The 12,790-nt window shown below is 42.5% G+C and overlaps 1 protein-coding gene and 1 long non-coding RNA gene across 5 annotated transcripts in view; one reads left to right on the top strand and one right to left on the bottom strand.

The window, feature by feature from the left end:
* LOC309625296 overlaps window positions 1-12,790 on the bottom strand; it is a 65,127-nt gene that overhangs the window by 28,650 nt on the left and 23,687 nt on the right. The window lies entirely within an intron of this gene.
* AK7 (adenylate kinase 7) overlaps window positions 1-12,790 on the top strand; it is a 61,339-nt gene that overhangs the window by 30,517 nt on the left and 18,032 nt on the right. For all 4 annotated transcript variants that reach the window (XM_082384525.1, XM_082384524.1, XM_082384523.1 and 1 more), the window contains 4 exons: window positions 429-506; window positions 1,625-1,774; window positions 5,247-5,375; window positions 7,239-7,371. In XM_082384525.1, the coding sequence (XP_082240651.1) occupies window positions 429-506; window positions 1,625-1,774; window positions 5,247-5,375; window positions 7,239-7,371 (490 nt within the window). The remainder of the gene's footprint in view (window positions 1-428; window positions 507-1,624; window positions 1,775-5,246; window positions 5,376-7,238; window positions 7,372-12,790) is intronic.

Raw genomic sequence — 12,790 nt, 5'->3', positions numbered from 1 at the left:
AGCCACCTGTCACCTTATGGCCCAGCTGGCCCAGCCAGTGCGGCCTTCTCTCACCCTTTCCTTGGCCACCCCTACTAATTTTTAAGATTCAGCTCAGACATCTTCCTCTGCACCCTCCTGGCTCCATCCCACCTCCTCCATGGGCAAGCACCTCTCTTCCAGACGCCTAGCATCAGACAATACACACAAGCATCTGTCTCTCCCTTTTCAGACTGGGGGCTCCCTGAGGGCAGAGATCGGGCCTTATTCATCTCTGCCCTCGTTAACTACGTGTGGAACAAATAAACCAGTGAATATCCTCAGGCATCTCCCCCGTTGCTTTGCAAATTTTTTTTTTTTTGTATTCAGTTATGTTTATATTCATTTGAGAAATTTTATATTGAAATCTTACAGGTCAACCAAATAATATTTCTATTTTTCTCTAACAGTGCATCAGTAAAAGTACTGGCCCTGGGAAAATCCAGAAAGTACCCAAAGAAAATGCTTTCCTAACCAAGGACTTAACAGTTAGTATATAAGAGATTCCTTTTTTCTACTCTTGTCCTGAAGGTGTTGGTTCTTGAGGGATTTGGAGTCAGAAGACCTGGCTTCCAAGTTCATTTCAGCTGCTCCTGCACCGCTGAGAGTCTTAGCTATCGCAACTTCCTCTTCACCTCTGTGAGCCTGTTGTTTTTTGTTTTTTCTTTTTTTGAAAAACCCTCAGAGGTTGTGATCAGAAAATGTATTTGAAAGCTGTCTGATGTGTAAAATGCTATACAAACACTGGGTGTTGCTCTCTTTGGCCTCTTTCAAAAATTCAAACAGGAGGCTGAATTTCTGATTCCATCACAGCAGCAACGAAAGTACAGTTTTAGTCATGCAGTGCATTCTTCCAGCTTGTTTTAGAATATAATATTTTTAGGAATAAATTGCAACAAAACAGTGCATGGGAACATGTTTCTGAAAGAACTGATATCATTGGTTGCCTCTGCGGAGCAGAGCTGGGTGGGTGGTGATGGGGACCAAAGGGAGTGCTTTCCCCTCTACCTTTTTTTAAATTGAAATATAGTTGATTTCCAATGTTGTGCTAGTTTCAGGTGTACAGCAAAGTGATTCAGTTATACATATATATATATATATTTTCCAGATTCTTTTCCCTTATAGGTTATTACAAAATACTGAGTAGAGTTCCCTGTGCTATACAGTAGGTCCTTGTTGGTTATCTATTTTATATATGGTAGTGTGTATAAGTTTCCCCTATACTTTTTGTTCTTTTGGATTTTGAACTGTGTGATTGCACTACAAAAAAATAGGTAGTATTAAAATTTGTAAAAAAAAATTTAAAAAAAGGAAGAAGGAAACCTTCCACTTGGGCTTCTAGTATCTCCCTACTCTTTGAGTTGCTTGTGTCACTGTACAAGCCAGGATGCTGCCCGTCACAAGAGAGGAGATGTGGGGGAAGTTTAGGGTCACAGAGTCTCATGGCAGGTGCTCTGTCAAAACTTAGAGCTGCCTTAGTGGACGGCCATGTTTAGTGAACGTGTTCATATTTTTTTCTTGAGTAACTTCAGTGATTTGGGTTTGTTATAACTCTCAAGTGGGAAAAAAAAAAAGGACAAATCTCTAATGTTCCTTTATCTCTTAGCAAGAGGATATTGACCATTTACTGGTCAATTTGAGAATGGAAACACTCTTTGTGAAGGAAAATTTTAACATTCGATGGTTCGCCCAAGCAGGATTTGTGGAAAATATCAACAGTATCCTCAAAGAGTACAAGCAAAGCAGAAGATTATTGGTAACTATAACCACTTCCTGTTTAAGCTTCTGATTTAAGCAAAGTAAATGAAACTTCTGGTGTAATTACACCAGTGAAAGTACTTTTTCAAATGTCTGAATTTCTAAATTCGAGTTCTTTTTCCATCTTTTTTTTTTTTTGGCCACACCACGCAGCTTGCGGGATCCTAGTTCCCCAACCAGGGATCAAACCTGTGCCCCCTGCAGTGAAAGTGTGGAGTCCTAACCACTGGACCGCCAGGGAATTCCCTCAAGTTCTTTTTCAAATTTAACCTATTGCCCAGGCCAAAAAATTCTACCGCTATACTCTATTGATACTTGCCAACTGAATATTAAAAATTTTTAAGTAGACAGAGATGATTGTTATGCTTGACACAAATTGAACATGACAGTAAGCCCCAGACTGATTGTCACGGAGTTGTCCCTATAAGGGAAAATGTCTGGTACCTTACTGGTCTGCCTGTTTCACCCCGGGTATACATCTGGGAAAGGGTAGGTAGGAGGTTGGGGACGTCTGATGATTACTTTGATCTTTTCTTGTTGGCCAGGGGATTTGCCAGTCATTTTAATCACCACAACTTTTCACAGATATTCGTATCTACATATTATAGACGAGGAAACCAAGGCTCAGAAGATGGAGCAATGTCTTCAAGGTCACACAGCTAGTCAGGGATTCAGATTCGCTAAGATGCCAACTTAGCCAGAATGGCCTTACTATAGAGCCTCCACACACCCCTCTCTGAAATCAGGTAAACGCAGCGCTTGCCCAGACCTTTGGATTTATCCCAGGGAGGCATTCCAAAGATGAGAGTAAATATGACATGAGAAGGCATTTTGAAAACTATAGTCTATGAGTAACAGACGCCATCAGAGTTGAATTGCCATCGTGCATGGAAATACTGCATAAAAGCAAGTAGAGTTGCCATTGTATCCTAAGAACCATGTTCTCCTGAAAAGCATGCCTTGTTGAGAATCAGTAAAAGATGTGCCGCTTTAAAAACTAGAAAGAAAAAATTTAAAAAAAAATTTTAAGTAAGTAATTAAAAAAAAAAAAAAAAAGATGTACCACTTTGCAAAAGAAACAATGATCCGAGACTTCCCTGGTGGTTCAGTGGTTAAGACTCTGCACTTCCAGTGCTTCCACTGCAGGGGGCGCCGGTTTGATCCCTGGCTGGAGAACTAAGATCCCACATGCTGTGTGGCACGGCCAAAAAGTTTTTTTAAAAATTTAAAAAAAAAGAAACAATGATCCTTTTAAGCATCTGAGACACCCACGATGGCTCAACTTGGAGACTGTCCCGAGGCACAGAGCAACCTGAGAAGTTAGACTAGTGCTGTCGTTTGTGGGTCAACGTAAAACAACACCCAGTCAGAGTAGAGACGGGACAAGACACCTTAAAGAGACCATAAGGTTCCTGATTAGCAAAACTGGACAGGACATGATAGAAGGAGTAAGCATATCTAAACATTAAACTGAGTCTATCCATCCCTGGGGGCATTGGTCAGCTTGGCAGCATAGAACAGGAAACACGACCAAGGACAATGTAGACAGTGCCACACCAGCGACATCCAGCAAGATGGAGACTCAAGCCAAGGGCCTCCACAACTCCAGTTCCTTTAGCAAGCCAAAGTCATCCCCGTGCAGACAGGTGCTTCCAATCACCTTGACCTAATACCATTCAACAGTCCATTCATCCAACTCTCCTTGGTCTGATCAAAGCTCATCAAGCTACTTTCTAAACGTGTCTGCCTTGAGGGGTAAATGTGCCAGACATGTGCACTTAGAGTGTTCTGAGTTCAGTGGCAACCTTACTTCTCATTATAACTGAATAAACTACCATTCTGGTTTTGTACCCGGATGAGGTGAGCTTACCCCTGGAGACAGATCCGCCCTTGGTGTGTGGATGAAACAAGGCACATGAACCTGCCCAGCTGACAGCCGGATCTCAGGCCTTGGTGACTGCACCATGCCTGCCTCGGAGCCCAGCCCTGTCCATCAAGACTCAGCTCCAGAGATGCTCTCCTGACCGCTGGCACCCTCCACTGCCCGCCATCTTGGTCATTGCCATCACCCTGAGAGAGCCTGTCCCTAAGCAGACAGGGTCATTCACGTCCACCACGCCCTACCCAGCACCACTGCAGTAGCTCTGCTCACTCCCTTCACAGCCTTGGCTTCCTCATCTGACAAATAGTAGTAATAACAATAGTAGTAGTATTAATAATAATGATAGTAGTAATAATAACGATAACCAACTCTGTGCATGAAATTACGTAGTCTTTAAGCACATGGACACTCTGCCCATGGAAATGCTTTTCAATGGCATGATTTAAAAAAAAAATTTTTTTAATTTAAAATTTTAAAAATTTGCCTTGCAAAATACCAGACTTTAGTTTCACAACTGTTTGGACCATTTTGAAGGAAATGACTATTTGTCACCGATGTTTTTATTTCTATTAGAAATAAACATTTGCTCACCAGTTATTAATGTGATGAGCTTCTAGAAACTTTTTTTAAAAATGAGTGTATTTTTCAGATGTAGAGAACAAACGTATGGACACCAAGGGCAGGAAAGTGGGGGGTTCAGGGGTGGGGTGGGGTGGTGGTGGTGGTATGAATTGGGAGATTGGGATTGACATATATACACTAATATGTATAAGATAGATAACTAATAAAAAATAAAATTTAAAAGAATGGGTGGGCTTCCCTGGTGGCGCAGTGGTTGAGAATCTGCCTGCCAATGCAGGGGACACGGGTTTGAGCCCTGGTCTGGGAAGATCCCACATGCCGCGGAGCAACTGGGCCCGTGAGCCACAATTACTGAGCCTGCGCGTCTGGAGCCTGTGCTCCGCAACGAGAGAGGCCGCGATAGTGAGAGGCCCGCGCGCCGCGATGAAGAGTCGCCCCCGCTTGCCACAGCTGGAGAAAGCCCTCGCACAGAAATGAAGACCCAACACAGCCATAAATAAAATAAATAAATAAAATTAAAAAAAAATAAAAAAAAATAAAAGAATGGGTGTATTTTTAAAAACTAGGATAAATTAACTGTTTTCGTTTATTTTTATTAGTTTTTTAAATTAACTGTTTTTAAAAAGAAAAGTTTAATTAAAGACCAGGTTTAGTCCAGAAACAATGTTCATCAGGCAATAAATTAAGCACCCTGCATAGTGGACCAGAAATTCTATTTCTCTGCTGCCTTTACAGGAGTAGCACCACAAAGGTGAAACTGGTAGCATGTGATGCTTGAGTACTTGGTTCACATCCTGCTGAGTGTCGTGTGCCCCGTGCCCAGCTCAGGGCACGTAGTGGATGCTCATTAAACACCAGGAGGAAGTGACTCTGGGGTCTTGATGGAGGAGTGAGAGTCAGCCTGCAGGATCCCGAGACTTAAAAGGGCCGACCCTTGAAATAAAGAACACTGTCTAGCTACAGATGGTTCAGAGCTCCCTGTATGATGCTTATTCTCCTCTTTTAGCCCATCAAAATTTGCATTCTTGGTCCTCCTGCTGTGGGAAAATCCAGCATCGCTGAAGTGTTGTCCAAATACTACAAACTGCATCACATTAAATTGAAGGATGTCATTTCCGAAGCCATAGCAAAACTGGTAACACTTTTAACTACTTTACTGGGAATTTTTATATTTTAAAAATACTTTGTCTTAGTCATAATTAAGAAATCACTAATTTTCCATGGCATCCTACAAAGAGATTTGTTATTTTAATTGGATTTTGTTGTTGGCTCCATTATGAAAACACAGAAACCCACATGGCTTTTCCTCTGGAAGCGTCTTTCATGGGTCGCCCTTAAAATTTAGCCTTTCTCCAGCTGTTGCTCAAAATATATCTTGCATTCTCTCTATTGACTAGAACGTTTTCATTTTTTTTAATTCTTTTTTTTTAAACTGAAGTATAGTTGATGTACAATATTATATAACTTACAGGTGTACAGTGTATTGATTCACAATTTTTAAAGCTTATACTCCGTTTATAGTTATTAAAACGCATTGTCTACATTCCCCATGTTGTACAATATATCCTTATTGTAGTTTATTTTATACCTAATAGTTTGTACCTCTTAATCCCCTGCCCCCTACCTAGCCCATTTCCCCTTCCCTCTCCTCACCAGTAACCACTAGTTTGTTCTCTACATCTGTGAGTCTTCTTCCTTTTTGTTATATACACTAGCTGTAGTTTTTAGATTCCACATATAAGTGATATCATACAGTATTTGTCTTTCTCTGTCTGACTTATTTCACTTAGCATAATGCCCTCCATGTCCATCCATGTTGCTGCAAATGGCAACATTTCATTCTTTTTTATGGCTGAGTAGTATTCCATTGTATGTATGTGTATGTGTGTGTATATATATATATATATATATATACACACACCATATCTTGTTTATCCATTTATCTGTTGATGGACAGTCTGCTTCCATATTTTGGCTACTGTAAATAATGCTGCTATGAACTTTGGGGTGCACATATCTTTTTGAATTAGTGTTTTTGTTTTTTTCGGATATATACCCAGGTTTTTTTATTCTTGATGTATGTTTCTCAGGGTATTATCAGACCGTTTATCAATAGCTTAAAAAAGAAAAGACTATTTTCTTAGTGCAGTTTTAGGTTCACAGCAAAGTTGAGAGGAAGGTACAGAGATTTCCCCTACATCCCCTACCCCTTGCATGGGCAGCCTCCCCCATTATCATTAAACCCCATCAGAGTGGCACATTTGTTACATCGATGAACTTATATTCACATATCATATCACCTAAAGTCCGTAGTTGACATTACGGTTCACTCTTGCTGTTGTACATTCTATGGGTTTGGACAAATGTATCGTGAAATGTGTCCACCGTTACAGTATCATACAGAGTAGTTTTCACTGCCCTGAAAATCCTCTGTGCTCTGCTGTCCCTCCTTCTCCCCAGATAGCTGCTTTTTATCATTTTATTGGGAATGGTAGGTACTGAGGTACATTTCCAAAAGTGATTATTAAAAGTTTTGATTCCTACAAAATGTGTGTCCCCCAAGTAAGATCCAACCTGATACTTGGAAAAGTGTTGATTCTTTTTTGTTTGTTTGTTTGTTTGTTTGTTTGTTTGTTTGGCTGCATCATGCAGCTTGCAGGATTAGGATTAGTTCCCCAACCAGGGATCCAACCTGGGCCCCCTGCAGTGGAAGCTTGGAGTCCTAACCACTGGACCGCCAGGGAATTCCTAGAAAAGTGTTGATTCTTAAGTAGTTCTGGCGTTAGCACAGAAATATTCTCCTAAAATAGAGTAAGAAAACCCACGAGGCTCTTATCTGTCTTCGTAGATAGACGCATCCTGACCACTTTTGCACAGCTGTCCTTGAGCATCTCCCCTGTTTGGGTACCAGCCTTTTCCAGGATCACTCGCCAGATGATTTATGAGCAGCCAATCAATGCAGGGCATCATCTGATTTGAATATCCCTGTGGTATGTAGGAGGCGATCATTACACCTAAGGATGTAGGGGAAGGAGGAGAAGAAGAAGGTGAAGAGGAGGAAGAGGAGGAGAACATAGAGGATGCTCAGGAGCTCTTGGATGGCATCAAGGAAAGCGCGGAGCAGGATGCAGGTAACCGCGCAGCACACGGCCGCGCTGCTTCTGTAATGGTGGCGTTTATCTCCTTGTTATAAAAAACTACTTGTTTGCTATTAAAAGTAAAGTACAGAAATTATAACAACCACACACACACACACAAAATCATTCACTATCTCAACCCCGGGGGAAAAACATCCCCATTAACGTTTTGTTGACTATTGGTTATAAGATGGGAAAGAATTACCTACGTTTTAAAAAAATCAAATGTGTAGTCATAAATATTTATAAAGCATCAAAAAACATTAATTAAAAGGCAAAGGGCAGGGCTTCCCTGGTGGCGCAGCGGTTGAGAATCTGCCTGCCAATGCAGGGGACACGGGTTCGAGCCCTGGTCTGGGAAGATCCCACATGCCGCAGAGCAAATGGGCCCGTGAGCCACAACTACTGAGCCTGCGCGTCTGGAGCCTGTGTTCCGCAACGGGAGGGGCCGCGATAGTGAGAGGCCCGCGCACCGTGATGAAGAGTGGACCCCGTTTGCCACAACTAGAGAAAGCCCTGGCACAGAAACGAAGACCCAACACAGCCATAAATAAATAAATAAATAAATAAATTAAAAAAAAAAAAGGCAAAGGGCAAATCAGGAAAAAGTATTTGCCACCAATATGACAAAGAGTTAATAGCCTTCATGCATAAAACGCTCAGGCAAACTAATTAGAACATCATTAAATCCTGAAGAGAAAAAAAAATGGATGAATAACTTGGACCAATAATTCATTCATTCAGGAAGAAATACAAATAAGTAGAAAAATATTCTTGCCCACGGGGTAATTTTAACCAGTTTGTTGAACACATGCATCCCAGTAAGGTGTCCTTTTAAACTCAAACTCTGGACTCATTCTTTCCCCACCCTTGGATGGAATTTCAGGCTGGTCCCACTGCAGCTCTTACCTAATAAGTAAGTGGGCTCTCTGTTTATTCATGCTTTCAGAAGTCCATTCCAATCAAATAATCACAAACTAAGTTTTGAACTGAGATGTCTTTAAGGGAGCTTGCCACCCATCAGGAAAGCAGTCAGCAGCAGTTATGAGAAAAATAAGACCACTTCATTTTTACACCTAGATAGTTGAGAACCTCCATCAAACTGGTAATACTGGCATTGGCTATAAACCAGTCCAACGTACAAGCAAGTTTAGACTCTTACTCAATGGAGAATTTCCCCCCTCCCATCCTATCAAGCATGTTTGGTTTCCTGCCTCTTACTTACTTCTCCCATCTTCCTGGTGGCTGTCTGATCCTCCAGGGTTGGGCTGGGGCCAGTCGGGGTCAGGGAAGAAAGACAGAGGTATAAACTGGCCCTCCCCCTGAGGACCGCCCACTGCATTCCCCTGGGGCCCCGCTCTGGACCACCCTCCCCGTCTCAGGTCTTCTGGCACCCCACTCTTTGTCCCTCCAGGCGGTCGCCTTCCCAGCTGCTCTTCATCAGGAGTAATCCCTTCACACCCTCCTCTGAAGTCCTGTTTACCCCTATTGCTCTCCTTCCCCCAGGCCACTCCAGTCTAGTTTATGGGGTGGAGAAAATGTCTTTGTCTTCATACACTGAGCATCCACTTAAATCAGCTCATCGTCTGAGTCTGGATTTCTGCTCTGGTGTGGGCTGGGCCAGGAGGAGATGGAATTTGGAATCCCAGAGCAATTGCCCAGAGGAAAAGGTATGCAGAAAACGCAGATCAACACTTTGAGATATGACACTGCCCCTGCCTCGCCTGTGACGTTGGGGAATCACTATCTTGGTTTTAGAGTTTAATAGCGTCCTGGCTCCTAGCTTTTGGGAGAGGGGAAAAAAACAAAATAAGACATTCCATTGTGAGGACGCCTGTGGAAGGAAGTCTGGCAAGGCCACATGAAAGGGCAGGGGAGTGGGAGTTTTAGGAATCCACAGGTGAACATGGCCATGTGTACATACGCTGTAAGCCTGGGGTGTAGGGCCAGAAACAAACACAGGTGTAGGGCCAGAAACATTTACTGACAGGAACGTATAACTGGTCTCTGCAAGGACCCAAAAGTCTTATCCAAGGACTTGGTGTAACAGGATGACGTGAAGTACCGACTGGGCTCTTTTCACGTCCAGGGAGGTGACCACACAGAACAAGATTTATGGCCGAGAGCAGCCACTGCTTCACCCAAGTTCAAGAAGGGCCTGTCCTTGGCAGCAGATTCTGTTCTTCCCACAGATGCAAGAGAGGCCAAACTGGGTCAGCAGCCTGTCTGTCTTCAGAGGCGAACGGGGAGGGAGGCAAGCCTGCCCGCTGTCAGTACGCCCTCCCACCCACTTCCTACAAGACGGCGATACTGCAGTCAGTCCCCTTTAACCTTAGGAAAGTACTTTTTTCTTCAGGTTTGTCCAAAACTCCTTCCTATTCATATTTACCTGAAACTAGAACACGGACTCAGGTCATGTTTAAACAAAATAACACCTGTGAACCCGTGGCATTAACCTATGTAGAAATTTCACAGAACGGGGACGCAGAGGTTAGCGCACTTCTCCCTCACGTGAACCAACGTGTCATCATGTGATTCTAAGGATTCCAGCAAGACAGATCTCACGATCCCACAGTGAGGCACCTCCATATCCTTTTCTATTCATGATTCCACTCCCGTCGGCCCCTGACCGTTCAGCCAAAATAGGGACTCGGTGAATGCACTAGAATGCACAGAATCCCACTGGTAGGTGGGATTCCAGGTGATCATTGAACTAGTCTTTCAACTTTTCTGTGAGTTTGAAAATAAAAAGTTGGGGAGAGGGATATATGTAAACGTATCAACTTTTATGTTGATAGTGTAGTGTCTCTACTGTGTATGGATTATTTTAAAAACCTTGGTTGCAGCTATCTGTTTTTTTTTTTTAAGAGGTTATCTGCCTTTTTATTATTGATTTGAAGAAATCTTTTGTTATGTTCTGAATATAAATCCTTTGTTGGATATATGTATTATAAGAATCTTCTACTTTTTGTCTTGCTTTTTCGTTTTGCTGTTTTTATCTTTTGATGAGAAGGTCTTAATTTTTTTTTTTAATAAATTTATTTATTTATTTATTTTTGGCTGTGTTGGGTCTTCGTTTCTGTGCGAGGGCTTTCTCCAGTTGCGGCAGGCGGGGGCCACTCTTCATCGCGGTGCGCGGGCCTCTCACTGTCGTGGCCTCTCTTGTTGTGGAGCACAGGCTCCAGACGCGCAGGCTCAGTAGTTGTGGCTCACGGGCCTAGTTGCTCCGCGGCATGTGGGATCTTCCCAGACCAGGGCTCGAACCCGTGTCCCCTGCATTGGCAGGCAGACTCTCAACCACTGCGCCACCAGGGAAGCCCCAGCTATCTGTTTTTAAACCGAGTTTTAGTAATTATGAATATGCGTTAATATTAGCATTTTAAATATTACTGTTATTTGAAAGGCAGACTTAAAATTTAAAAAAAAGAGGAAGAAGCAGTGTGGTGTTTTAAAGGCCATCCAGCAGGGCTGTGCCAAATTCACTTTAAAACAGAAGTGACCATCCCCTTCCGAGATGCTCAACGCTGGCCAAGACCATGAGTGTATCTCCAGGAGGTCATGGTTCTCTAGAAAAAGGCACCTGGGCTTGGCCCTTTGTGTACTCACATTCCATAATTATCATAAACTGCTGCTCAAGCTCCCTTCTGGCATAATGAACACTTACTTCTAAAACAAACGGAAATGAATGGCAAAGCTCACTGCCTGAAATAAACCAAAGGATGCCTTGGAGGGGGCCGAAGCTAGATTTCCGAGTATGTGCCTTTCCTTACCAACGAAGCCTTTGAAAATTGAAAATAGAATGTTTAAATAAAAATTGTCTTTGGATATCAGTGGATCCCTCAGTAGGGCTCAGTAGTTGTGGCACATGGGCTCGGTAGTTGCAGCACACAGGCTCTCTAGTTGTGGGGCACGGGCTCAGTTGCCCCATGGTATGTGGGAGCTTAGTTCCCAGACCAGGGATTGAACCTGCATCCCCTGCATTGGAAGCTGGATTCTTAACCACTGGACCACCAGGGAAGTCCCCCCTTGACATTTTTAAAATGTGGCTTTAGGGACTTCCCTGGAGGTCCAGTGGTTAGGACTCCGTGCTTCCACTGCAGGGGGCATGGGTTTGATTCCTGGTCGGGGAACTAAGATCTCGCATGCACTGCGCGGCGGAAAAAAAAAAAAGAATGTGACTTTATTTCTTTACAGCATCTTGAACCTTACTGAGAAGTAACATCAAATCATTTCGAGGAATTTCATTATGTTAAATAACACCTTTGATTATTTTTTTTGTCTCTGCCATAATGTTTAAATTTCTGAAAGACACAATTATTTTCTGAATCAGTTACTGCCTAATGATTCGTGTGGCAATGAAAGGTAGAAGAAAGGAGAGGTGTTTTAATTAGATCATTTTACTGTCATTAACAGAGTAATAAAAAGAGACCCCAAATTATTTTATATTGTAGACCCACTGATAAACTGAAAGTATAGTGCTACCCTAGAAAGAGCTTTGGAGATCAATTTCTCAAATTCGTCAAGCTTGCATTACTGTAATGTATACATTAAGCCATGTAAGGGCAGGGCTGTGCCTTAGAAATGATAGCTGTTCAACAGTTACATGATAGATGAATATTTTGGAGGAGTTACATCATATTGTCTTGGAAACACTGTGATAGTTTTAGAACAAACTCCTAAATCCTCAGCCCCCGCCCAAGCAACTGCAGGAACCTTGTGTCCATGGCTGGAGAGGGAACTGTCCAGTGGGACGAAGGTCTGAGATGCCCACTGGAAAAGACAGGGAAGAGGGGGCCACGCTCCTTTCTGCAGCCTTAAAGAGAACAGTGCCTTTAAGGGTCAAGATCAAGGTTGATTCTTATTCAAATGCCGCAAATATTTATTGGGCACCTACTATTAATAAATTGTGTGTAGGGAATTCCCTGACGGTCCAGTGATTAGGACTCTGGGGTTTCACTACCCGAGGGCCATGGTTTGATCCCTGGTCGGGGAACTAAGATCCCACAAGCTGTGCGGTACAGCCAAAAAAAAAAAAAAAAAGGTAAAATAAAAAAAAATAAATAGATCGTGTGGCATCAGCATGCATGAATACTATCCCACTGAATTCTCACAACAGAAGCATTTATTATCACGTATTAAGGTTATAGAAGCATATATCAAAACAGAATTGAGTAAATCCTGCTGGCAAGTGAGAACACTCTGGATTCCTCCAATTACTCCTCATTCAACTTCAACCAAAAGTTGTGACCACGGAAGAACATTTTGGAAGTGCAGACATAAACATCCGATTCTGTTCTTTCTCGCAGACAAGCTCACTGGGTTCTCCTACTTTATTGGTCATGAGAGTTCATGTGTTGTGTTCAAAATACAAAACCACATATTTTTCACTTTAATGCAAAAATAAGAGATTTTC

The sequence above is a fragment of the Balaenoptera borealis genome, assembly GCF_965194805.1.
Source record: "Balaenoptera borealis genome assembly, chromosome: 3".
NCBI classification, from domain to species: Eukaryota; Metazoa; Chordata; class Mammalia; order Artiodactyla; family Balaenopteridae; genus Balaenoptera; species Balaenoptera borealis.
Note: the sequence above shows the minus strand (reverse complement) of the source record. Positions and strands in the feature narration are given on the sequence as shown.